At 44.1% G+C, this 27624-nt stretch overlaps 1 protein-coding gene across 1 annotated transcript; it reads left to right on the top strand.

Annotated features, from left to right (window-relative positions):
• The first annotated feature begins 5164 nt into the window (after positions 1-5164).
• IGSF1 (immunoglobulin superfamily member 1) lies at positions 5165-21578 on the top strand. Its single transcript, XM_019653910.1, has 18 exons — positions 5165-5248; positions 8260-8396; positions 8544-8570; positions 8982-9263; positions 9627-9914; positions 13071-13349; positions 13656-13803; positions 15700-15770; positions 15867-15899; positions 16273-16563; positions 16845-17123; positions 17771-18058; positions 18840-19127; positions 19312-19599; positions 19790-20077; positions 20202-20480; positions 20875-20998; positions 21153-21578. The coding sequence occupies exons 2-18, from the start codon at positions 8327-8329 to the stop codon at positions 21286-21288; spliced, it is 3459 nt and encodes a 1152-aa protein (XP_019509455.1). The 5' UTR covers positions 5165-5248; positions 8260-8326; the 3' UTR covers positions 21289-21578.
• Positions 21579-27624: the final 6046 nt, after the last annotated feature.

The following is a 27624-nucleotide window of genomic DNA, read 5'->3' as shown; positions in this document are numbered from 1 at the left end:
GGGAGGGAGGGGAGGGGAACTGATTTATAGCATTTACTTATTCAGTGACGTAAATTATCTGTTCATGGCCAATTTTAAACTGCCAACGTGATATTGCTGAATGCTGGGTTGAGATAAGATGACACATTCAGCTCTCCTGAACCACTGTTATCCAGCTTCAGCATATTACTGGGAAAAGGCCAGATTTGCCCTGTGTGTCTCCTGGCTTGACTATAAGACAGATTTAGCTTTAAAAAAATCTCATCATCCTATGCTGGACTCAGTTATAAAGAAAGGCTTCCCAGACTACCCTGTGCACCTACATGGCCCTTGGTGACTCACCTCCTTTGAGCCCCACCTTCTTGAAGCATTTCTAGCGCTCCAGTGGCCCTCACTACAGCTTTTGTAAGACAATGCTCTTTTTTTATCTCTAGGCTGAGAGACTTTGGAGCTTAGAAACCCTGTCTTACAAATCACATTAGTCCTACCCTTACCATACTCCCTACTTCAATATGAATAGCATGTATTCAATAAAATTCTGTGTTTAACACTTGTCTCATAATCCATGTGTTGATTCTGAAGTTTTTGCAGGAGGAATCCTCTTCTACCCCCATGCTTAAGGAGTGAAACTGAGAGGGGGTATGACTCAGGAATAGTTTGTGGTATCACCACTTTCCAAGAGAGTGAGGGTGGGAGCTCCTATGCCAGCCCCCTCGTGTCCATCCCACCAGTTTAAGAGAATGGAGAGTAAGAGGGGCCCTAGCCACCACGAATAAGAGTGGTCATTCTCAAAACAGTCCTTGAAAGAGGAGTTGTTTAATATCAGCCAAATTTAGAGTAATAAACCAGGAGAGAAACTCAGGCTTCTTGGAGTGTGTGTGTGTGAGTGTGTGTAATATTGTGGCTGCTCACTCGTGGGTCATGAAAGAATTCACGAGTCAGGTAGAGATACAGAAGGAAGATTTATTAAAGTAGGAGGAGGGTCGGCTGGGCAGAGTCTGCTGAAAACTACTGCAAACTATTGTGTCGAGTCTTTGTTTCATCTCAAGTTTTATATTCCACTACAAACTGAAGCAGTTTACATCCTGGTTAGAAAATTTTATATTTTCTTATATTTTCTAACCAGGATGTAAACTGCTTCAGCTTGTAGTGGAATTTTCTACTGAGTTCAGCTTGATCTGTTGGGGTAGGGGAAGGTGCAATTAAGCTGGTTATAGCAATCTTTGCATATGTTATGTAGATTTAAGTTGGAGCCAGGAGTGGATCCCATACAGATGCAAAACCTCTCCCAAGTCACAGGGCCTGTATTGGGTGGGCTGAGGTAAACAGAACCACTAAAACTGGTATGCATAGTAAATGTATAAGCAGAATCATTAACATTTGGCTGAAAGGAAACAAAGAAAGAAAAGAAAGCTTTCAAAAAATCCCAAGCTAAATTACACTTGTTAAATCAAGTTATACCAGAGACCAAATCTCAAAATAGAAGATTTAGTGCCACCATTGCAATCCCCCTGTCTTAACATGTAAGATTCAGACACAGAGCCACAGACCTTCTGGATTCCTGATGGGGTTAGGCCAGCAGAGCCAACATAAGGAACTCCATCTCAGTTATGACACAGCCTCAGACCCTGTTGGCCTGTACCACCATCTTTATAATATTGGGCCACTCAAGTTTTCTCTAAGGAGGATGGCCAGAGAACGTTTCTCCATCTGCAGGCAGACTGCAAAGTTTAAGAACTAGATACGGAGACTGCTATCTCAATTGCCAGTCATAGTTTGAATGAGGGGCTTCTATGAAACCTGAATAATTAAGTCATTTCAAGATTCCATAGTGTCCCAGGGCAAAAGATAAACGTGAGTGGTACTCTCACCTACATAGTCCCAAGACCTTTTTAGGTTTCCATGGCCAGGTAGTGGGGCTTCTAGGCTCTAGATTCAGGCTGCTGTTCGAAGAACACAAGCCTCAGCCCAAGGACTTACAGAGAGCTGGGGGACACTATCATTACCTTTTTTCTACATTATTAAAAATGCATTCGATTGGTGCTTTTCTATTTCACATCTTTTTTTTTTTTTAGTTGTATCATTCCAAGTATCCATTCAATGCTGAGACAGCATAAGGTAGTGGTTAAGAACATGGGACTGCATTTCACAATATATACAAATTTTGAATTGTTATGTTGTAACCTGAAACTAACATAATGTTGTATGTCAATTATAACTCAATCCAAAAAAAAAAAAAGAATGATAGAGCTACAAAGTTACTTTGCATAAAAATTTTCAGAAATCTATAGAAGACCCTTTTTAGTAATATCTAAAATCAATAAAGTGGTTTCAGTTAAAAGAACAAAAACAAAAACATAAACAAAACATAGGACTGTATACAGAGACGATTTGGATGTGAATCCTAGCTCTGCCACTTGCTGGTTGTGAGGCATCAGGTAATTTGTTTAATGGCTTTACATTTCAGTTTCTTCACCTGTAAAATGGGGCTGATAATGATAGCTATCCCATAGTGTTGTTATGGGGACACAATGAGTTAATAAATATGGTGCTGTGGACGGAAAAGGGGCCACAGGTTAAACCTGACAAGCTCAGGAGATTGAAAATAACCACATAACATGGTGTGAGCATAAAAACACTTTCATAACCAAGTGGGCTATGGTGGGAAGTCACATCTTTAGCTTCCTTCATAGTTAGTCTGTGCCTTTTCAGTGGGCCTCTCTGTTTTTCTGCACCTAAGATAACATCTTAGGAATGTCAGTAATCCTTTTTCTGGACCAGAGCTGGAAACTGCAACATTCCTCCTTATCATGCTTATCTCCTGATTACCATCTCTTTGAGTTGTAAAAAGGCTGACTGTTAGCCATCCTACACCCACCTATGTAAAAGAAGTCCCTGTCTCTCCAATTTACTTTTATCCAATCCCAGAGGTTTCCCCTCTTTGCTCTCTCCCACCTCCTTAATCTGTCACCAGTGGATTTCATGTAACCTTCCTCCTTTGATCTTATGTGTGAAATAAACTGCAAACTGCCATTTTGCTGAGCATTTTCTCAATCCGTTGAGATTTTGCTTCCCGGCAATTGTCGACAGTTTGGCTCAAATAAACTCATAAGTTTTCTCTTAGGCTGAATGTTTTTCATCAACAGTGCCTATAAATATGATTACTATTATAGTGATTTCTATATAAATGTTTTGAAAATTTGCATACATATTCTCACCCTGACAGATAATGACTTTGACTACTGTGTTCCAAAAAAACAACATATTTGGCCAATTTTACCTCCTAAATGTTTCAGGAACATTTGCTGTCCTCTCCTTCTCTGCTTTCACAGCCCTAGTTTAAGCCCACAGCAACAGCAAACTGCTTGCAATTCTCCCTGCCTTCCTTGCCACAGGTCTTTCCTATTGCAATCCTCTGACTCTTTCGGCACCTCCTTCTCTGGCTCGCTCCCACTCCTCATTCTCTACCATTGTTTATCCTTAGACTACAAACTCCTTAACAGCAGAAACTGCCATTCTCTCTGAATTGTCAGCATCTACAACAACGCCTGTCACAAAGAAAATACTCAGCATTTATGGAATTAATGGATGCTTGCTGTGTCCCAGGCACTATACAGTGGTTTACAGGGGGATTTTCATTCAACCCTACCCCAAACTCTGTGTGACAGTAAGTACAATTATTATCCTCATTTTACAAATAAGAAAACTGCAGCTTGGAGAGGCTAAATAATTGCTGCCCAAAAAACAGATTTATAATAATATGGCTATTCTACTCCTTATGTGATAATCTGCAGTTTATAATGGTGTATGGGGGAAAAAGGTGCCAGGAAGCCACAATTGATATCACCTGATGCATGAAGATATGGTATTCAATTTTCTCATTAAAAGAGAGGGGGGTGGTAGATAAGGGTAGAGGGGATCAAATATATGGTGATGAAAACTGACTCTGTTCTGGTGCTGAACACACAATGTGATATATACATGATGTATTATAAAATGGTTCACCTGAAATCTATAACTTTGCTAACAATTATCATCCCAATAAACTTTAATTAAAAAAAGCTGTTATTGCATTTTTACATACTTCGCTCGCAAATTACAGTATTTTTCTGTAGATAATGTTTAATCTTTCATGAAGGTGAAAATATGCACATAAAGAAAAATGTGGCTATTTCTTCCAACAATCAATTGATCTGTGAATCTATTAGATACTATACTTTGATCCCATCACATATGTCAGGATCTTGGGTAGTATCTTATCTATACATTATTATTTCAAAAACTATTTCAAGGCCACCTAACTTACTGAAAGGTTGTCTACATCATTGAAATCATGTCACTCTAGGGCATTTGGGGGATGCTTTACAGGTTAATAACAGTAGTAGTGGTAGCAGCAGTAGCTACCATTTATTGAGCACCTACCATGTACCAAGCTTACTGTGCTATAAGTTTTACTTGTACTATCTCATTGAAGCCCTGTGCAATAGTTTGGTTTTTTTTTTAACAGATGCAGAAGCTGACTCAGAGAGTAACTCACTTGAGGTCACTCAGCTACTGAATAATGGAACCTGGACTAAAATCTTAATTTGTATATCTCTAAAGCCTAGGCTTTTATCCCAACCTGGACTTTGAAGGCTGTTCAAGTTACTTAACCCTCTCTGAGCTTCAGTTTCCTCATCTGTAAAATTGAGGGAATTAGCACATCTTGTAGAATTGTTATGAAGATTAGAAATAGTAGATACCTAGGGCCCAGAGTCACATAGTAAGCATTTAAACCATGGTGGTAATGTTTATGCATAAGTGGGGCATTAAACAGGCGGAAGAAGATCTGAGATCCCTTTAAACACATTGGGGAGCTGGAGAGGAGGGATCTACAGCTTTGGCAATCTTAAGAGCTGTCCCTCTCCCCTCCAGAATACAGTGACCCAGTTAAACTCTGAGCAACAGGGGAGGGGGCAGAGGTCTGAATTAGGCTCCAGCAATCTCTGCAGAGAGTTGAGAGAGAGAGGCTGAGAGTTGGGAGGGGCATAGAAATCCTGGTTGTCAGAGGACTGCAGGTGTCAAGCAGAGTTTAGGCAGGTGGGCTCCCAGAGCCTGGCAGAGGGAGTGGAGGAGGTTGGAGCGGGACTGCGAGCAGGCGGGAGAGAGGGAGGCGGGGCGCGAAGCCCGGGAGGCTGTCCTTAGACAGCTCTTCTCACGCCGGGCAGTTTGCTGCATCTGGAGGAGCTCGCTGGAGAATCTCCAACATCTGAGCCGGCCGTCAACTACCGTAAGTACCTGCAAATGAGCGCATAGTCCAGTGGCTGAAGATTAAATACTGGCCATCAGATCCTAAACAAAACCCCACAATAGTCTCCCCGCTGTAATTAACCGCCGTAAATCAAACTGCCCCCGTCTTCCCCCACCCTCTTCATCCCTTCCTTTCTTCTTCCCTCCCCATCCTAGCCTTGCCTCGCTGAGAATCTGGGCACGGTAGATATCTTCCTTGTCCTTATCAGTCTTCCCTCCAAACCCTCCGCTGAGCATGCACCCGGCACCCTGCTGAGCCCCAAACCTCTTTGATTCCTGGAGCCCTTAAAGCTATGCAGGGGGGCAAGCCATTAGATATTCCGGGTATGTCACCGTCAAAAGCACTTTGGCGCTACCTAAGGGTGGGGAAAGCAGTTGGGGTGGAGTAGAAGCGAAGGGTAGTAAGGCTAGACTGCTGAAGTTGGGGGTTGGGTGGGGATGTGAAAGACCCAAAATGTGCATGGCTAATTAACCTGAAGCTTTCAGCTGCTTTCCAAGTTCCCTGGGCCTAAGATTCATCATTTTGGTTGGTATAAATGGTACAGTTTTCTTAGTGATTGGGGAGGGTTTAGCCATGCTGAGCAGCCCAATTTCCCTGATTCCACTCTAGCCCCCAGGAGGCAAACCCTTGGTTTAGGGGTCCAAGTGGGAAGGCTGGACTCTCAGATGGCATTTATGGGAAGAAACCCAGGTTGAACCTTTCCCTTGGCAGTAGAACCTGACTTCCCCAATAAATCCTGACCCCAAGTCTCAGGGGAACAAAGCAACAGGGTGGCACCCAAGCATGGGCCTGGAGGAGTACGTACAAAAGGCTGTAAGCGGTAAGATGTAAAGAACATCTTTAGGTTCCTGTATCAGGTTGCTGTCCCCTTTGAGAAGAAGAAAAATAGCCACCTTTTTATGAAATATTCACTATGTGCCTGGCGCTGTACATATATTATCTTTGATCTAACACAACAATGCTAGGTACATATTATTCCCCAACTTTACAGATAGGAAAAGTTCAGGGAAAGTAATTTGAGCATCCCTCAATGCCAAGGGAGAAATGCAAAACGAAATTGTGCCTCCTTGGATATCTGACAGTCTGCCTGCTTCCTACAGCCCAGATGTTTGAAAATCAATATCCCTTTCCCTGTTTCCCCATCTGCCCAGTGTTAGCACTGGACAAGTTAGAGGCTGCGGTACTAGGATCAGTCTGGGAAGGAAAATCAGCCCCTTTCTGTTCTGGGACCCTCTCTTACCCCACTCTACTGAGATAGAATGAAACAACTGACTGGGGTCAGCCAGGATCTCAGACTCTGAATAGAGTTGGTGAAAGACAGATAGCCCGAGATTGTGTAGTGGAGATATAACTCTCCTTGGCAAAAGGAATCACTGGGTGGGGTGGGAGAAGGCAGGAAAACATAAGGGGATTGATTACCTTGTGTATGTGCAGGGCCTGTTGTCAGTACTGATTTTCAGACAATGAGGAGGCCTCCTGGAACTCAAATCTTTGCCCTATTCCCTGAAATTGAAACAATTATTTTTTTTTCCCTTAGGGGCAATGAACAAAAATACTTATAAATTATGGACAGCCAATAAATCATTTACATCTTATATTAATTAGCTCAATCAGCTTGATTCCCCAACACCTACTTGAGATGGAGATTTTGAGGTTTGGGGGGGTGAGAAATAAGAATGAGAATAATATTGGATCTGAAGCATTCCACAGAAGGAAGGCATGGATGGGATGAGATGGGAGGGTTATGGGAGGGTGAGAATGAGGGGAAAGGCTGCCTGTAAAGACTGGTTTTAGAGCATAGGCATTGGAGTTAAATATGTATTTGAATTTTGGCTCTGATATTTACTATCTTTTGACTTTGGGAAAATTATATATCCTCTCTAAATCTCAGTTTCCTTGCCAGCAAAATGAGGATGTTAGGAACACTTCCTTTGCTATATTGTTGGAGGACTCAAAATATATACATATACATATACATATATATATATATATATATATATATATATATATATATATATATATATATATATATATCAGGGGTGCCAAAAAGTGTATACACATTTTAAGAGATGTTATCTATGTATTACTTTTTGAAGTTGAATTGAATTACAGTAGTAAAGTGTAGTATTACGTCCGCTCAAAAGATGGCGTTAATCAAATGAATGCTGGCATCACCATTGAACAGGCAGGGCAGTCAAAGAAAATGGTGGAAGCACAGTTGTCATTCGAGGAGCACAAGACCATTTTGAAGTGGTATTTGAAATTTGAGAATGTTCTCCTGAGTTAACACCCCTTGAATTATACCTATGGGGGACCTTAAAGGATGTGCTGTGCCTTAGAAAACCAGCTACACTGGCGGAACCTCAGGAAGAAATTGAAACGGCATGCACAGCGATACAAGTGGACACTTTGGCCAATGTTGCTCAAGCAGTAGTTCACTGTAATCAGAAATGTCTGGACGCTGATGGTAACCACTTTGAGCACCTCTTGTAACTGCAGAAGTCAAATGTGACTTGTATTCATCTTTTGTTATGGGTATAAAATGAGTATTACAATTTTAATACTTTTTTCCTTTCTTAAAATATGTATACATATTTTTGGCACTCTGTGTGTGTGTGTGTGTATTTATTCTGAAAAGGTGTGTCTCTACACCTCCTATCTCCTTCATCCTTCAGGGCTTCTGCTTGCCTGGATTAGATTAGGTCGCCCCTCTGGGCCTTTAAGAGCCCAGGGAGAAACAGACATTTCAACATATCTGACATTTTAGATACCAGCAAAGACCTGGGGGTGGGGGTGGGGGTGGGGTGGAGGAGGGAGTGGAGAAAAGGGCCAAGGGGATGAAGTAGCAGGTGACTTCGTAATATTTTGTAATACCTTGTATGCCTGTGAGGGAGTGGAAGGTAGTAGGGTTGCCAAATGTAGCTTAGTGATCCAAACTAAACTTTAAGGAGCAGGACAAGTCCCCTGAGTAAAAACACTTCTGTTTTTAGATCTCGTCACCTGCTGAGGGGCAAACCCCTTCAAGCCTTGAGGCGCACATTGAGCACCAGAGGGCCCATGACCTTGGACAGGCCAGGGGAGGGGACCATCATGCTGTGGACATTCACTCTCTTGCTTTTTTGCATTCGTGAGTACAAGGAAGGGGTGGGGGGCAAGTAACCCTGTCATACGTACCCCTGTAAGTGGGCACCTTGGGGAGGAAGAGGAGAGTATTGAGGTTTGAGGGTAGGTGGGATCAATGAAGGGACCTTCCTTTACCATAATTTCTTTTCAGGGCTGAGTCTGGGTACGACATCAGTAGGTAAGTGAGTCCTGCCACCGCAATACCTTCCTTCCTGAATGTTTCAAGACATAAGCCTGCCTCCATTGCCCTGAACATAACTGCTTTGAGATCCCAAAGACAATTCCCAGATTGGGTTGGTTGGGAATCAGAGCCCTCACTTTGTGACTTGATTTCCCACAGAATAGTAAAGAGCTTTATTTCAGATGGAAAGGAAGCCAGTCTTGCATTTTATTCCCCAACTCACTTGGATTCCTTGAACAAATATCCTGGGGTCCCTATCCCACCCCCACATGAGCAGATAATTCTGTCCCCAAGGGAACACAAAATGAATAATCTGGGTCAGGGCTAATTTTAAGGGACATTGTGGGGCATGCTTTGGGAGGGAAAGGGTTGGGCTGCTCACATTTTTGTCATTTTTGGTAATAACAGTGATGCAATCTCAACCGGAGCTGTGGATAGAGACCAACTACCCCCAGGCACCTTGGGAGAACATCACTCTTTGGTGTAAAAGCCCTTCTCAGATTTCAAGCAAGTTCCTGCTGCTGAAGGATAAGACACAGATGACCTGTATCCGACCTTCCTACAAGACCTTCCAAGTTTCATTCTCCATAGGTGCCCTTACTAAGTCCAACACAGGTCTTTACAGGTGCTGCTACTGGAAGGAGACAGGCTGGTCAGAGCCCAGTAAAATTTTAGAGTTGGAGGCACCAGGTAAGAAGAGAGATAGCTAATCAAGAATAAACTCCAACTCCTGGGATTCAAACTTGCCTTCCTACTGCAGGATTTGTTTAATTCACCCATTCATTTACCTAAAATGCATGCATATATACATGTGCACACTCCACAATTAGTAAATAAGTGCCTACTCTCCATAGGCAATGCAGAGTGAGGATTCATACTCTGGAACAGATTTAGAAGGCAAACTCTCAATTTAGGGAAAACCCTAGATGGGGAAATGCGGAGTGGCAAATAAGGACCATACAGGGAAGGCTCATTTAAGTAGAGCTCTCCTGAGCAGCACTATCCTTACTCTACCTGAATTCTATTGTGTAATAGTTCCTTCCCTCCTTCCAGGCCAGCTGCCCAAGCCCATCTTCTGGATCCAGTCTGAGAACTCTCCTCTTCCTGGATGTAATGTTAACATACACTGCCATGGCTGGCTGCAGGATTTGGTATTCATGCTGTTCAAAGAGGGATATGCAGAGCCTGTGGATTACCAAGTCCCAACTGGGACAGTGGCCATCTTCTCCATTGCCAACATGACACCTGAGAGTGAAGGGGTTTACATCTGCCGCACTCATATCCTGATGCTCCCCACCTTGTGGTCAGAGCCCAGCAACCCCCTGAAGCTGATTGTGGCAGGTGGGTGTGGCTATGGCTGTTGGGGTCTGATGATTATTGTCCCCGGGATCATGGCTGGATGAGACAGGGTTTCTGATTTTACTTTTCTTGGCCAGTTCCTAGGCCCTGCAAGGCTCAGGAGCTAGTCATTTGTCATTTTACTGAGATAAAAATTAGAGTCACACATGCTATGTGGCAGATGTGTGGGAGCCAATCATATGGCTAGTGAGTGAGCCCAGCAAAATATCCAGCAGCCTCAGATCATCATGGCGTTGTTATTTTCTACTTTTTGAATATCATGCATGCATTCCTTCATTAGACTATATTTATTGAGCACTTAATATGTGCCAGGCACTGCCACTGCAGTCTTATAAACTGATATTTAAAATTTTAAATATATTTTTATTTTATTTGTGATTATGATATTTTAGTGTGGAAAATAGAATGAATTGCTAAGTGATAAAAAATGACAAAGAAAGTGATAATTTATATTTTAGAAATGGCTTTATAAATTGCTTTAGTATTGTATATGCAGATCCAGTAAGGTAGTAACAAGCTTTAAACACAGCAGAAGGCTCCCCAAAATGTCCAAAAGCCAGACACATGCCCTAGCCTCAGCTCCCCTACACCATGGCCTGGATGCTTCTAGACAGAATTGGCCACATTTGTTTTAGTTTCTTCAACAAGCTAAATATGCTTGGGGAAAGCTGTGGTGTTACAGAAAGTACCCTGGTTTTAGCAGCAGTAATTCTGCTTTCTATTATAGTTCCGCTTCTGAAACTACCTCCCTGTGTGATCTTGAGCAAGTGACTTTACCTCTCTGTGCTTTGGTTTCCTCCACTTTAACATGGGATGATAGCTATCTATCCAACCTACTGTATAATGCCTCACTGTGCCTCACTTTCCTGATTTGCAAAATTGGTCTAATAATAATGCCTACCTCACAGGGTTGTTGTGAGGATTTGCCTAAATATATGTATAGTGCCTGGCATGTAAGTTCTCAATAAATGATAGATATTAATTTTACCAGTATAGTTTTTTATTGAGGATCAAAGAACAAAGGTCTATCTGTTTGTTCTGTGCTATGGATGTTTGTTGTATGAATGTCCTATTAGTGTAGATTCCACTAGCCCACACGTCTGTAGTTAACTGTTCAATGGTATCCCCCACTAAGCCATGAGCTTTTTGCTGACAGGGACTATGTCTTCTTTACTTGCATATCCCCAGAACAACATGATGCCTGATACATCCTAAATGCTCAATGAGCATATGATAGACTGATCCTCCCAATAATTCATGGTGGGTCTACCTGTGATTGGGGTAGGTAAGAAGGAGTGGTATGGAAACGCTTGCCCTCTATTTTGTAGTCTAATCTTGGAGAAGCAATACATGGAAATGAGGACGTGAACCCATTAACAGATTTCTTTGGGTTGCAGACTTACTGGCCAATCTCTCCTTATTGGCTTCTTCTAATCTCCTGTTGGAAGCAGGGTCTTACGTGGGGTTAATGTATTCAAAATCCATCCTTAATATTTCATTTGCATTCATGCTCGACAAAGATGAAATCAAAGTACCTCTTTAGAAGTTGGGTTTCTCAGTGGTTGGAAGAACTACACTTGACATTTCAGAGACCTAAAGGTACAGGAAATTACAGATGTAGGTATTCGACTGAGACAAAGCCCTACACATAGTTAGAGCTCAGTCGAGCTTATAGTCTGGTGAGAAGCCAGAGGTATAAGTGAATTTACCCTTAATTACCTCCTAGAGGAGGCAGAGATTCAAGGAAGCAGAGGGAATAGAGGGTAAATTTCAGCGATCACTTCCTGTTTAAAGAAACTAGAAAAAAACAGAGGATAAAAATCATCATACCTCTAATTCAGGGTCTCTTCCCTTTCTAGGCCTCTATCCCAAACCAACTCTCACAGCTTACCCTGGGCCCATCGTGGCACCTGGAGAAAGCCTGAATCTTAGGTGTCAAGGGCCAATCTATGGAATGACTTTTGCTTTACTAAGGCTTGAAGACTTGTACAAGTCCTTTTACTGCAAGAGGCTAATAAAAAATGAGGCATATTTCTTCTTCCGGGCTTTGAGAATCCATGATGCTGGACATTACCTCTGTTTTTACTATGATGGGTCATACAGGGGTTCACTCCTTAGTGATATCCTGAAAATCTGGGTAACCGGTAAGAGATGGGAATGCCATGGCACCTCTGTTAGAGGCTAATGATAACTCTCTCTGGGACCCTGGAGATCCTAATCACGCAGCCAGGGGTAATAGTGGGGACGGAAGCAAAATTTGTGTAACTAGGCTTAGGATGGGATTTGCTAAGGGCGACTGGAAGAAAAGGAGGTAAAGATCCCTAAGTAGTGGGCGGGAGAAGTCAGATTGTTAGCCCTTTATCTTTTGGGTCTCATCCTAGACACTTTCCCCAAGACCTGGCTACTTGCTCAGCCCAGTCCTGTGGTTCAAATGGGTCACAATGTGAGCCTGTGGTGTCGAAGACCAGTGGATAGAGTGGAGCTTGTACTCTATAAAAAAGGAGAAGACAAACTACTTCAGCTCTTGGATACCACCAACATCGATAATGAGGAGTCATTCTTCCTCAACAATGTGACTTACAGTGATGCTGGCATCTGTAGCTGCCACTGTCTCCTCTCCTGGAAGACCATTAAGATGACATCACACAATACTGTGGAGCTTGTGCTTGTAGGCAAATGCTAACAACTGTCGTTGTTTGTTTTTTATTATCATTAGAGTGTTCTAAAAAGGAGCTAGTGGACCTGTATCCTCTTGGAGTTATTAGCCAAGGAAAAACACCAGAAGGGTGGTGTAGTTTTCATCAAAAACTTTATAGTTACCTTCTGTCCCAGCATTATTACTCAAGCTTCTCCTCTCAGCATGGCCTTGCCCAATTGTAATCCCTGGAAAAGTTATTTTCCTTCATGCCACGGGAAACATAGGTATGAGGTCCTGACTGAAGGTAGGAACCCAAGAGTCTTTAGAAGACCAGGGAGTGGGTCAAGGATTTCTGATGCCCAGTCAAATTTTGAAGCCACTGATCTAGTGAAAGTAGAAAGGAAGAGAAGACCAAATAGAGGGAGCTGACAAACATTTGTTGAGAGAGGGGGTACTGAGTTCAAGTTCACCTCTAACCCTGGTCTTTGGATTGGTTGCAGATAAGCCCCCCAAACTCTTCCTGTCAGCCTGGGCCAGCACCATGTTCAAGCTAGGAAAGGCTATCACCCTGCAGTGTCGAGTACCTCATCTGGTACTTGAATTTTCTCTGGAATTGGAAGAAAGAGCAACATTCCAAAAATTCTCATTGGATGGAGACTTCATCATCAGTAATGTTGAAGGGAAAAGCACAGGGAACTACAGTTGCAGCTACCACATAGAGGTACACCCTAACATCTGTTCACATCACAGCAAGCCTCTGAAGCTGATGGGGCCAGCAGGTGAGATGACACCTCTTCATAGGGGCGCCCCTTCATTGCTTTAGTCAGGATATCCCTGGGATCCTGGAGCAGTGCCCAGAAAGATATGGAAAGTGGAAACAGGTGCTTGAAAGTCAGGGCCCTTGAGTTTGGGCACCCTTCCCCTGGGGTGGTCTCACAATCACTCAAAGGCAATGAGCAGGATACTTTCAAGGCTCCTGGTCTCCATGTAAAACAAGGCCACTTCTGTCTCACCTTTCCTTCACCTTTCATCACCAGCTTTCCCACCCCTCATGAATGTTTTCACCTGCCTCTGTCCCCATCAAGGTCCCTGCTTCTGGTCTCTGGCCACAGGCTTGCTCACCTGGAACTACGTTCTGAATGAAGCTATCGGCTTGTCCCTAATTGTGCAGCTTGTTGCCTTGCTGTTGGTAGTGCTGTGGATAAGGTGGAAGTATCAGAGATTCAGAATCAGGTAACTAACTGTCTTGTCCCATCCCCAGTTCCTCAATCTAGCTGACTCCAGGCTCTCCGGAGACTCAGGAATGAGTCATGATCCAACTGAAACAAGCCACCGTGGCACAACCTTTGTATCACCCACCCTCTGGGCTTCAGAGACAAGACTTTCTCATCCCAACTCTTTCTCTTTCACCTCACAGAGGGGTCAGCACCCAAGCCAGAGAGAAATGCATAATGCTCAGAGGCTACAGAAATAGTCAGGACCTCATTCAACGATGCCCTCACCAGGAGAGTACCCAAGTCTCCCACACCATCCTGCCCCTCAGAGATGATTGATGTCTCCCACATTAACTTGGTCAGAACTTTTCCTTTGGCAAGAAGCCATGCTGCCCTGTTGCCCAGGATGTTATCCAACTCCCATCCCAACTTTTCACCCTTATCCCTAGCTCTCAAGGGATAGGGGGCCTTGTGGTTTATCCTAGTTGCCATAGAAACCATTCTCTATGCCACTCAGGCCTCCAACTACCTTATATTTTGAGAATATGATTTTAACCTGTATGGGCATTTGATGTGGCAATGGAATTGGGCCAGGGAATCAGACCACTTCCCATGACCCAAAAAATGGCAAGCCAAACAGGTTCTTCTGCCATTTCCCTTGATCTTTTTGCATCCCTTAGGCCACCACCCTCTCTTCCCATCCCCATGGCCTATGCCCAGGCTATGCTGTTTGAAAACAAAAAGAGAAATGACAGCTCCTAGCCTGGTGGGGTCTTCAGCTCCTGAATGCCTTGCCTACTTCCCCTCAACCTCAGCTCCTGGCTGTACCCGCCCCCACACCACCATGATCACAGGCATTTGTGTGTCTTGGAGTATTCAATACACAATGGATGATGACTATGTTGTGTGTGTCTGTGTTTTCTGCTGGGATCTGAAGGACAGAGTGCTTCAGTAATGAGAAAGGAGCCACCCAAACCTTCTGCAAAAACCACCACCCTTTGAGTTTTCAAGGTCTCAGTGGTGGTCAAGTTCTAGTTCTCCTTGGGATCTATCCTGAGTCTCACATACGTTGGGGTAACCTGCAAGCCAGGGGGACAGAAACAATGTAGCTTTATGTGCCCCACTTCAGCCCAGGGCCACGGCACCTAAAACAATGAGTTTAGAAAGCAGACTTTAAAGAAAGCAGCTTGAAAGGCATAGTTTCCTGACCAGGAAGGAGGGTCAGTGTTTTTTAAGTAAAATTTTTCAAATGGACTTTGGCTTACTATCATCTAACTCGACAGGACTCATAACCCCAAAATGCTGCACATTTCTAGTCATAATCTGGATGGGGTTAGAGAGATCCCGCTCTCTGCCAAGCTTAGCTCAGCACTTAAGAGTACAATCCTCTGGTAAATCACTGGGGCTGCCTAGGCAACCCTTCCATAACAAAGGCAGGTGAGGCAGGTGAGTCTGAGGACCAATACTGCCATAATAAAAACTGCTTCCAAACTTAAACTTGATGATGGTGAAACATCCAAGATTTCTCCCTCCACCCCCACACCCACCACCCAGAGCTGCCAATCACACTGAGCTCCAGGGTTTCTGAGAGCTGGAGTTACAAAAGCATTTTCACATCTGACATCTCAATTCCAGCAACAGCCTAATCAGGGGCCATGAGGAGCTGACATATGATATAGGCTGGGGAGGAGGAGGGTGGGGAGGCACGTGGGTCACGAAAGAGCAAGAGGTTCGTAAGTGGTAAGGCCCTCAAAAAGAAAAGCCATCGATGTCAGAAAAGATTATTTCCCATTATCCTGGCTGTATCCAATCCCTATTGGGTGGTGCATAAGCCAATGACATAAATTGCCGCCCCCTTCTCTCCACCCTCCCCCTAATCCCAGCAATTCCTCTCATCTTTTTCTGGTCTTGCTAGAGAAGCCTGGTTGCTGGGTACAGCTCAAGGGGTCACCATGCTCTTCATAATCATGGCCCTTCTCCGCTGTGGTGAGTACAAGGGGGTGGGGTAGCAGCCTGGGCAGAAGGCCGGGGTGAAGTCCCGTGGGGGAGGGGGCAGAGCCCTGGCAGCAATTTCTTTTGCAGGACTGTGCAATGGGGTATTGACAGAAGAGACTGGTGAGTTTTTCCTGCTCCAGACTGGGGCATTCCTCCCTGGAGATCCGAAATAACTACAGTGTCAGTGTCAGTGACTAGGGAGGGACTGGTTGGGAGGGAAGGACAGCCAGAAAGGGGCACTTGCTAAAGCTGCTGGCAAAATTCAGCCTCCAACTCTGCCTTTCCGCCTGCAAAATTTTCCCCAAGCTTCTGCACTTTTCTGAGGCTCAGCTGAGACATCAGCTTCCTCTTTTCCCAGCACCTGTGGAAGGAAGGAAAGAGTTTGGATTTGAGTTGAAAGGAGAGGTGGGCATTGTGAGCTGGGTAGGGGGTTCAAGGGCAAGCAAAAGGGGAGTAGGAGGGAGAATAGCTTCATTAATTCTGCTGTTTCTAGAAATAATCATGCCAACCCCGAAGCCTGAGCTGTGGGCAGAAACCAACTTCCCTCTGGCCCCGTGGAAGAACTTAACCCTGTGGTGCAGAAGCCCTTCTGGCTCAACTAAGGAGTTTGTGTTGCTCAAGGACGGGACTGGGTGGATCGCAACTCGCCCGGCCTCAGAACAGGTCCGGGCTGCCTTCCCCCTTGGTGCCCTGACCCAAAGCCACACCGGGAGTTACCACTGCCATTCATGGGAGGAGATGGCTGTGTCGGAGCCCAGCGAGGCACTTGAGCTGGTGGGGACAGGTAAGAAAAGGCTGAGGGTCCTTTCGAAGTAATCCCCAGGCCCCTGGGACTCTACCACTGTTACTGGGGGTGGGAGAACGCACAGAGACAAGGCGCCTAGGGGCTTATGCTGCAGGTAGGAGAGGAAGGACACTGAAATGGGGGAGCGGGGTGGGTAAGAGCGTGAGAGGAGACTGACAGTTCAGGATGGATTTCTCTTTTTGCTGACAAAGTGACTCTAAGTGTCTCATCTGGGCACCTCCAAACTTGAAACTCCTTTTCTACCCCGTTTTGTTTTCCAGACATCCTTCCCAAACCTGTCATTTCTGCTTCCCCCCCAATCCGGGGCCGGGAACTGCAAATCCGTTGCAAAGGATGGCTGGCAGGCATGGGGTTTGCTCTGTATAAGGAAGGACTGCAGGAACCTGTCCAGCAACTTGGTGCTGTTGGGAGAGAAGCCTTCTTTACAATCCAAAGAATGGAGGATAAAGACGAAGGCAATTATAGCTGCCGAACTCACACTGAGAAGCACCCCTTCAAGTGGTCTGAGCCCAGTGAGCCCCTGGAGCTTGTCATAAAAGGTAGAGCTGAAACGGGTGTGTGAAGGAGGAGGGGGAGGCAAAACTCTGGGTCAGACACTCCTCTCCTCACAGCTAACTTTGCTGCTGGTCCTAGGAGCCTGTGTCCAATCTTAGAGCCAGGCAGGCGTGGCGCTGGGAGTGCCAGGGCCTCTGGCTGCATGATATTAATAGCCGTAATTGTTATTAATAGCTGGGGTTTGTGGAGGGTGGTTTAATTTTTCTAATTATTTTCATATCAATTATTTTATTTAGCTATAGAGAAAATATTCAAGAGATATGTGGACAAGAAGGGGAAATGGTACCTGCTCCACAGGTACCATTTCCCCTTCTTGTCCAAATGGTCAAACTGAGGTGCAGAGAACCAGCAGAGCCCCAATGACAATTCATTCTTTTAGCTAGCCTCCATTCTCTGCCCTGATGACAGTGAGGATTCAGCTGCAGCAGGTAACAGGTGGGAGTGAGGGGTCCCTGTGAGAAGTCCATCTGCAAAGTGGATTTGCTTGGATTTTTAAATGCACCTACTTCTGAATGAAATACTATTTTAAAAAATGCAGCTTCCCAGAACCAATATTTGCTATATTAGCTATTTTTCTTTCTTTCTTTTTCTTAATTTGGTTGTGTGTTGTGTTTTGTTTTTTGCCTTCTAGAAATGTACCCGAAGCCCTACTTCAAGACATGGGCCAGCCCGATGGTCACTCCTGGTGTCCGAGTGACTTTCAATTGCTCCACCCCCCACGAGCACATGAGCTTTATTCTTTACAAAGATGGAAGTGAAATAGCGTCCAGTGACAGGTCTTGGGCAAGTCCAGGGGCGAGTGCAGCTCACTTTCTGATCATTTCTGTGGGCTTTGGTGATGGAGGGAATTACAGCTGCCGCTATTATGACTTTGCAATCTGGTCTGAGCCCAGCGACTCTGTGGAGCTTGTGGTGACAGGTCAGAAGTGGGGAAATGCAGGTGGAGGTGGTACTGACCATGGGGCAGTGGGTGGAATGGCTGTCACCTGGAGAGGAAGAAATGCTCCTTCTAAAAGTCACCAAGTATGTGCTTAGGATAGTGCCTGGCACATGAGAAACAGTCCATGTAAAGCCGCTGCTTATATTATTACCACTACAGGAATAAGAGACAAAGGAGAGGGAGGAAGCAAGTAATTCACGTCTGGAGAAAGAAGTGAGGCAGATGGGGTGTCCAATCCCTAGAGCCAAGCTCACTTTGCCCAATTTATGAAATCATTTTGTTGCTTGGCCTTGAACTGTAGGCTCAATGTCCACTTTTTCCTTAGGTGGGCTGTCAGAGATTGGTGGACTGGATAGCCCTTAGATAAAGGGCAAAGACCTTGAAATGTCAGCTGCATATTATGCATCCATTTGAAATGATAGTTTTTAAAGGCTGTTTAATGTCATAGGAACATATTTACAATATAAAGTTAAGTGAAAATATTAAACTACACAACTGCATACAGCAGGCTTCCAATTATGTGAATAGTTATAGCTACAATGACATGGGTATGTATAAAAAAATCAATGGAAAAGAAACACATAAACACGTATAAAGAACTGTTATCTTTGAGTGGTAGAATTGTATTTTCTTCATTAGGTTTTTCTGTATTTTCTAGTTTTCTACAATAAATATATTGTTTCTTATGATAACACTAAAAAAGCAATTTGCAGAATGTGGGGTGCAGGCTTCTCTTATGTTGTGGTCTCTTTAATTTCAGAATTCTACCCCAAACCAACTCTCCTGGCACAGCCAGGTCCTGTGGTGCTTCCTGGGAAGAATGTGACCCTTCAATGCCAAGGGGCTTTCCAGGGCATGAGGTTCGCCCTCTTGCATGAGGGAACCCCTGTGCCTTTACAGTTCCAGAGCACCTCAGGGAACTCAGCTGACTTCCTCCTCCACACCATTGGAGCAGAAGACTCTGGAAACTACAGCTGTGTCTACTATGAGACAACTATGTCAAACAGGGGATCATACCTCAGCAAGCCTATAATGATCTGGGTGACTGGTAAGGACAGGCAAATCATGGAACTGGGACAGAGACAACTGGATTAGGGAGGGTAATCCTTCTTGGAAGGCTAGGTTAGGCCATAGAGGGAAACTATTGTGGCCAGAAAAAGAAAGATAAAGGGTTAATTCAGCAAGTGATAAGTTTCCACACTCACCACTTTACATCTTTGGTCTCTTCCTAGACGTATTTCCCAAGCCAAGGTTGTTTGCCGAGCCCAGTTCTGTGGTTCCCATGGGGCAGAATGTTACTCTCTGGTGCCAAGGGCCAGTCCATGGAGTAGGGTACATTCTGCACAAAGAAAGAGAAACCACTTCAATGCAGCTCTGGGGATCCACCAGTGGCGACGGGGCATTCCCCATCACCAATGTGTCTGGTGCTAGAATAGGGCGTTACACCTGCTGCTACCACCCTGACTGGACCAGCCCTATTAAGATACAGCCTAGCAACGCCCTGGAACTCATAGTCACAGGTAAGGGGAAGATGCTCTGGAGTGGGCATGGGGGTAAAGAAAGGAGGGAACAGACTGAAAGATGGTTCAGATGGTTTTTCAAAAGCCCGAGGAGAGGCAGGCAATAGTCTTTCCTCTTTATTGAACAGAGACTCCAAGGGTGATGCCCTGAAAAGTGGCTTCCTCTCTCTGACCAGTTAATTTCTTCTAGGTTTGCTCCCCAAACCCCACCTGTTAGCCCAGCCTGGTCCCATGGTGGCCCCTGGAGGAAATATGACTCTTCAATGTCAAGGGGAACTGCCAGACTCAACATTTGTCTTGTTGAAGGAGGGTTCTCAAGAGCCCTTAGAGCAACAGAGGCCAAGTGGCTACAGGGCTGACTTTTGGATGCCAGCAGTGAGAGGTGAAGATTCTGGGACCTATAGCTGTATTTATTATTTGGACTCTGCTCCCTTTGCAGCTTCCAATCACAGTGACTCCCTGGAGATCTGGGTGACTGGTAAGGTCCTGGAGACTTCAGTAAGAGTCTAGATTTTGTAGTGTTTTTAGTAGTTAGCCCTAAGGGGGTAAAGGGCTGTGTTCAAGGGCCACTTCTTCTAACTCTGTGTCCTGGTTGGTTGCAGATAAGCCCCCTAAGCCCTCCCTGTCAGCCTGGCCCAGCACTGTGTTCAAGCTAGGTAAGGACATCACCCTTCGGTGCCGGGGACCCCTGCCAGGTGTTGAATTTATCCTGGAGCATGACAGAAAAGAAGTGCCTCAGCAGTTCTCAGATGATGGAGACTTTGTCATCAACAATGTAGAAGGAAAAGGCATTGGAAACTACAGCTGCAGATACCGCCTCCAGGCCTACCCTGATATCTGGTCAGAGCCTAGTGATCACCTGGAGCTGGTGGGTGCAGCAGGTGAGTGGATAATCCCTTCACAGACCTGGCATAACACACCTGGTATCCCAGAAGCAGTCCCGATGGAGATAGGCCAAATATGGAGGCAGAAGGGTTTGGAGTCACATACCTCAAGTGTCGTTATTTTTCTCCTAGGGATGGTGAGGAGGTAGGGCCTCAGATGCATTCAAAGATAGTGAGCAAGACACTTTCAGGGCCTCTTCCACTCCACCCCCCAGAAGGAGGGCTGCCTCTGCCTCAGCATAAGCGCTACCTTTGATCACCTTCTCTATAGTCTCAACACATGGCTCCCAAGTGAAGCTTGGAGGATGCCAGACGAGGAGGCAATGAGAGATCAAGGATAACACATGTGCTAACCTCTATGGCATTGGTTTCTGCTCTTTTTTCACAACAGGGCCTGCTGCTCAGGAGTGCACTGTGGGGAACATTGTCCGAAGTAGCCTGATTGTAGTGGTCGTTGTAGCTTTGGGGATAGTGCTAGCCATAGAGTGGAGGAAGTGGCCTCGACTTAGAACCAGGTAAATGCCTCATATTAGCCTCCTTCTGTGAACCCAGAGCTGTTGGAAAAACAATTATCTGAATGATCCTCTATCATCTGAGCCCCACAATGCAACCTGTTTTCAGGTTGATGGTTCTGGATACTCCCTTAGTCATGTCTTTTCCTATGCACAGGGACTCGGAGACAGATGGAAGGGACCAGACCATAGCCCTTGAAGAGTGTAACCAAGAAGAAGAACCAGACACTAATAGCAACTCTCCTTCATCAATCTCCCAGGCGACTTCAGTGGAACTTCCAGTCCCAATATAGTAATCTTTACAAGAGCTTTCCTCTCCTTTCTTTTATCCTCAGAACCTGCAAATCCAACTGGTTACCCTGGGATTCTGCCCCATTAACTGTTCCTTAGCCACTAATCACCTGAGCTGGGTCAAGGGGATTCTGGAAGTTGAGAGCTCTACTCTCAATTGTAGATATGGGTGAGATGTTTCTTGAAGAGCGATTCCCTGCCTCTGTAACTATTCACTGTACTGACTTACTGGTGCATGAAATTCTATTAAAATGTATTCTTCTGAATAAAGAATAGTATTCACTATTTAACTGCAAAAACTGTGACAGTGGCTTTCCATTGGTCTGTCGCCACTTACAACTTAGGAGAAATAGTGTATTGGAGTTGACCTCCATGGTAGAATAAGAGAGCTTGGGGCTGCTAGCACAGAGAAAGGAGCTCACAGATGGGGTTGGGGAGGAGGGAAGCCCCCAAAATAGTATTTACCAATTTGTTTTGAGACATTATCACTAAACAGAATGTCCTGTTGTCCTTCCATTTCATTATTGAATGAATTGATGGATGGATGGATGGATGGATGGATGGATGGATGGATGGATGGATGAATGAATGAATGAATGAATGGCAAATGTCCTCTCCAAGTTGAGCCTGAGGAGGGCAAACACTGAAGTTAAATCCTTTCCACCATGTTACTTCTAGGTCCATATTACACTTGCTTTCAAATATCACAATTAGTCCTCTGTAGAACTTTGAAATTGGCAAAGTATGCTTTGTGGCACTTAACTCATAATCACAGGGTGTACATTAATTCACGGTTAAGTATAAACAATTGATAAAAGCTGAATACTTGCCCCTCCCTAAAGAGAACACTGCTTCCCAAAAGAATGGGCCTCTGGTGGTGGGCTTAGAGTGTGAGTAAGCAGGTGAGGTGGTTCGTCTGGAGCAGGGGACCTAGCAGTGTCTCCTCAGAGGACTCCAAATGGAGGCTGGCTCACATTCTGAGCCCCTGATCTTCCTCTCTGGATCAGTATGTCACTTGTGGGAATTCAGTACACATTAGGGGGTTGGACTGGGGAGGGGTCTTACCTAGTTCCTTGAACCTGTTCAAAACCTCAGAAGAATTAACTTATGTGTCCTAGAGGAGGTCAAGACCACTTCAAATCTAACCCTAAATTTTTTCACCTCCCAACACTGTTTAATTCTAAGCTAACACTATTCAATGGGACAATGTACAATGGTAATGTACACAGCAAGTTATTTACCCCTGGTTTTAATAATTTTTAGAAAGCAACTCTTATATTCTTACATTAGGAAGCTTATTTACCCAGCAACTTAATAAAAAATATGCATCCTGTTTCCATTAATCCTTGCAAAATGAAACACTGTCACTACTATAGACTAATTTATTTTACACCCTTTGGAATGTAGACGTACAGAGTCTCAGTCTGATTTCCATTTGCTGAGATTCTATTAGTTGCTTATACTAATTTCTTATAGTGTTTCTAAAAATTGCATTTCAAAAGTGCTTTTACATTTAATTTACCAAAAAATACATTTAATTTTACATTTAATTTTCTTCCTGCTGAACACCACTCTCTGTCTTCAAATGCTCCATCCCTAACCCTCAACCAAGCTATACATTTTGAACACTGGAGGAAGGCCCATCTTTGGTTCTTGGTTTTAGAATAGAAGTCTTTTGATGGGGTCTTATTTCGTTTTCCAATCATTGGGTATTCCAAAGTGTATTGTCAAGGCAAGTGGTAGGGCTGTGTAAGTTAGCTAGTGATCACTTGATTGCTTTAGCTGTTCATTAAGGAAAAGAGAAACGGGAAGAAAAGAGCGGAGGTCCAAGGGCTGAAATTTAGAGAAGCCTCTGAGTTAGAAAATCAGGGAGAAGATGAGGCAAAAATGTCAGAAAAAGACTTGTGAAATTCAGACACTGAACCTGGGGTCTCCTGTGTCAAAAAGATTCAAACAGAGATATTCATGCAAAATCAGAAAATTTTGATAGACCTTTCAGTGAGAAACAAATAGTGAGAAATATTGTGACACTGGTCTGTTAGTTGGTTTTCTAAAAACACTCACATATACCATTCTTTCACTTAGAGAACCAAGTTCTACATGTCTTAGAAGGGAAGACATTGTTGTCAATTAACTGTGAATTACTTAAAGACAAAGAGTGACTTTGGGATTTAACTTTCCTGCTAGCTGTTAGAGCTAGCGCAGTGAATTGAATATCTATTTATAATGCAAAAGTCGTCACAAACTCTCAATGAATTAAATATCTATTTCTAATACAAACTTAGCTTGTTGCTGAAAATGCTCCACATGGTATGTTTTTTTTTCAACCTGGTTGCCATGGGAACCAGCCCCTTTACCCCTGGCTGGCCTCTAATCATCAGCCTAGGCTTAGATAATACCTGGGAAATGGAATCTCCATTAGGGTGGAATGGACTTTTGAGAGGAGAATTTGTTTCTGGGACTCCAGGAACAAGCCAAAGATCTTCACCCCACTACTAAAACAACAAATGTAAATTACCCCAGACCCTTAGACCCACACACCTTTGGCCCCAGTACCTCAGAGCTATAGATTGTCAAGGTGGTGTGGTCCAATCCTTAACCTAGTACAGAATCTCCTTTACAGCAGATTTAACAAGGAGGCATACAGCTTCTTTCTTTACACCTTCAGGGATGGGGAGCTCACCACTTCCTGAGACAACCTAAGAATTTAAAATTGATTGATCTCTAGTTCTGACTCAAGTTGCAACACAGATGAAATCTACTTTTTACACTGAATTGTCTTACAAAGTTCAGAAGATGTGAGTTTTCCTCCCTGAGTACAGGATATTTCACTCAACAGTGCTTCCAGGGTTTGGTCAACATTCTCTTGCAAATATATCTTGTTGCAATTTAAAAGGGGTGACTGAGAATACCTCACTGAGAAGGTAAAATTTGGCTTATGATTTGAAGGATAAAATGGAGCAAACCATGCAGATATCTAGGTAAAGTGAGTTATTGTAAGAAAGAAAAGCAAGTGCAACAGCCCTGAGACAGGAGAATGCCTGGCTGCTTTCAGGAACTGTCAGTAAATTACAGTGACTGGAGCAAAGTAAGCAAGGGGCAGAGAAGAGAGAGATACCATCAGAGAGGTAATGAAAGTCAGGCCAAGCAAAGTTTTTGTAAGTCTTTGTAAGGACTTTGACCTACACTCTGAAAGAAATAGAAGGCCACTGGGGTGACATGATCAGACTTACGTCTAAATGGGGCCATCCAGCCTTCTGTGTGGAGAATAGACTAAGGGACAAAGTTGGAAGCAGAGAGATCTGCTAGGAGGCTACTGCAATAATCAGGATGGGTTAGGTAAACACAATAGTAGAGAGGTGATGAGAAATGGTTACATTATTGATATAATCTGAGGAAAGAGCCAAAAGTATTTGCTGACAGATTGGACATGGAGTGTTATCTGTAAACATTTTCATTAGAAGAAAGAACTGTTTCAAACATTGCCTTGTGTTTCCCTCCCTGGGTTATTTTAATCTCATCCTCAATGAAGGGTTTTCCAATGCCTCCCAACCCGAGTCACCATTTCTGCATTTTTGGACAGTTTGTCAATGAGTTTGTCATTGTCTATCCAGAAACATGTAAGCAAAATGCAGTTGTGTATGTCAGAAGTGATCTGACCAGCACAGAGGACAGTGAAATGATCACTTTCTGGGATCTCGACTCACCATTTCTATTAATGCCATCTAAAATTACATTAGTACTTGGGCAGCCAGGTCACACTATTGGCTCATAGGAAATTTGTGGTCAACCAAAACCCACAGCTCTTTTTCAAACAAGCTCTTGCCAATTCAAGCCTTTCTTGTCTTTCATTTGTATTATTTTGCAATTGAGTTTTTTCTCCCAAAACACTTTTGAAGCTTTATTGAAAAGAATGAAGTACAAATACAGAAATATCAGATTCTCATTTTAAAGTAAAATTGACCGCATTTTCCAGAACTTTCCAAATACTACACCATTCTTAACACTATTAAAAAACAAAATCAAGTTTCAGTTCCACTTGATTTGACATTGATTGCTGTTAGGTTTCTTCGAACAGGCCCCTGCTTACAGAAGTAATATATTACAACCTAGCGTGCCCCCTTATATATGCCACACTTATAGTCACTACCTCATTCACTCCTAACAACCCTGTGTGGCCCAGACTATTATTATCATCCCTATTTTACAAAGGAGGAAACAGAGGCTCAGGAAGGTTAGGTAACATGGCCACCAACCTCATAGCCGAGGGCAGAGTTAGAATTAGAATCCAATTTCACCAGATTCCAAAGCCAAACTCTCCCATACTAAACCTTGGATAGCACAGTATCTGGAACATAGTAGGTATACAATAAATCTTTATTAAATTGACCACCTTTGCATCCTATTTCAAAATTTATTTTATGGAACTGACCCTCATATTCACTTAGTATTTGTTAGGCTCTGTTTAAGAGCTTTACATTTATTAAGCATCTTAATCTTTACAATAAATCTATGAGGTAGGCACTATCATTATCCACATTTCTCACAAAGAAGAAAACAGAGCCACATGGAGATTAAGCAACCTGCCTAGGTGACATAGCCAACAATTGTTAGAGACAGGATTTGGACCCAGGCAGTCTGGCTCCAGAGTTTGTGTTTATAAACACTAATCTATTTTGTCTCAGGCTATTCTGAGATCCTGACCTTGCACTCTCTAGGGAAAAAGGTACCTCAGGGGGTCAAACTCACATCCCACTGCCCACTGCCAAACATGTGTCCCTCCTGTTGAAACCCAGTTCAGTCTTGCCCTTCTTTTGTGTTTCCCTTCCTTGTCAGTGGAAACTGGCTTCTGGGCTTATTAAGAAGGACGATTTATGCGGGTACTCAAACTTAGTCTTCATCTCTCCTGTTCCCTCCCAGAACGCCATGCCACTCTGCTCTGCTGTAGACTGAATTTTTCAAATTCCCTTCCTAAAAAGGGAGCCAGCATGGGCCGGCCGAGTGGCGCGATGGTTAAGAACTCGCTTGGGATGCCAGAGGGCCCCGGTTCGGATCCCACATATGAGGGCCAGTGACACTGCCCTCCACAGCTAAGATGCTGAACAACAGCTCAACCTGGAGCTGGGCTGCCGTGAGTCGCCGGCGACGGCGTAGGCTGCAGCCCCTGTGGCAGTGGGTTGCCATGGGCTACCGTATGTAGCCAGCAGCCAGCGTGAGCGGCCAGCAGCCGCAGTGAGCGGCCGTCCAGAAGCCGGCGACTGATCTGCCTCGCCAGAGAAGAGCGCAATGATGGTGCCAACTTGGCCCAGTGAAGCAACAACCTCCACAACTAGATTGAAGAACAAAGGACAGCAACTTGTCTGTTCCCCTTTCCCCAATTCCCCAACACTGTTCCCATCCCCCCAATTCCCCAATAAAAATCTTTAAAAAAAAAAAAGGGAGCCAGCATGATGACTTGGTCCCCAATTCTGGGTAAATCCTTGAAAAGGAAACCACATGGCTGTTGGTGGAAGGTCATTAGAGGCCTGGAGAAGAAAGGTGTTCCTTCAGCCCACTTTCTACCCCTAACAATGTACTCTAGGCCAGACTACCATATCAGACTGGGAGAAGTTTATGGGATCCTGACAAGAATCATATTTTAAACTCGGTATGGTAAGTGTGTGTGGAGAAATTCAAGCCATTCACATGATTTATTGCCCTGTAAAGAATGACTTTTGTGAGGAAATCCCTTGTCATTTCAGAAGGCCAACTTTGGCACCATAAGCTAAAGGCCCAAGGACCACCTACATGACATCATAGGCTAGCAGAATGTACCTAAGGGGCTGGGATTACTTTTGAGCTAGAGACAAATCCTATGAAAGGTGGCATGTTATAACAAACTTTTAAAAACTAGCCAAATTTCCTTTATTTTGCAGGATTATTACTCAAGCAGTTGTTCCTTTTTAACCCCAGCAGTCAATTCTGGGGAATTCATCAATTGATGTCTCAAAGTTGAACTTGATCATAATCATCTGAACATAAGTGAAGGAATCCTAGACTCGAAAAATGTTAGAATTGGCAGAAATAATTCAATGCACAAATTTTCTACAACATACCAAACAAGTGGCTGACCAACCTCTGCTTGAATCCTTCTAGAGGATGGGTGCAGGGGATGTGGGGGGTAGATAAGGGAGACTTACTACCTATAAGGAATTGTTGTTCCCTTAATATTCTGATAGCCGTAATGGTGAGAACATTCTTTTATGTTCTGAGAGCTGCCTTCTTTCAGGTTTCATACACACTGGCCCACAGAAAATGTATGACACAAAATCCTTTTCTAAGTCTTTGCTTTTTAAAGT

Source organism: Hipposideros armiger, unplaced genomic scaffold (assembly GCF_001890085.2).
Source record: "Hipposideros armiger isolate ML-2016 unplaced genomic scaffold, ASM189008v1 scaffold_210, whole genome shotgun sequence".
Classification (NCBI taxonomy): domain Eukaryota; kingdom Metazoa; phylum Chordata; class Mammalia; order Chiroptera; family Hipposideridae; genus Hipposideros; species Hipposideros armiger.
The sequence above is the reverse complement of the archived record's forward strand: the minus strand, read 5'-3'. Positions and strand labels throughout refer to the sequence as shown.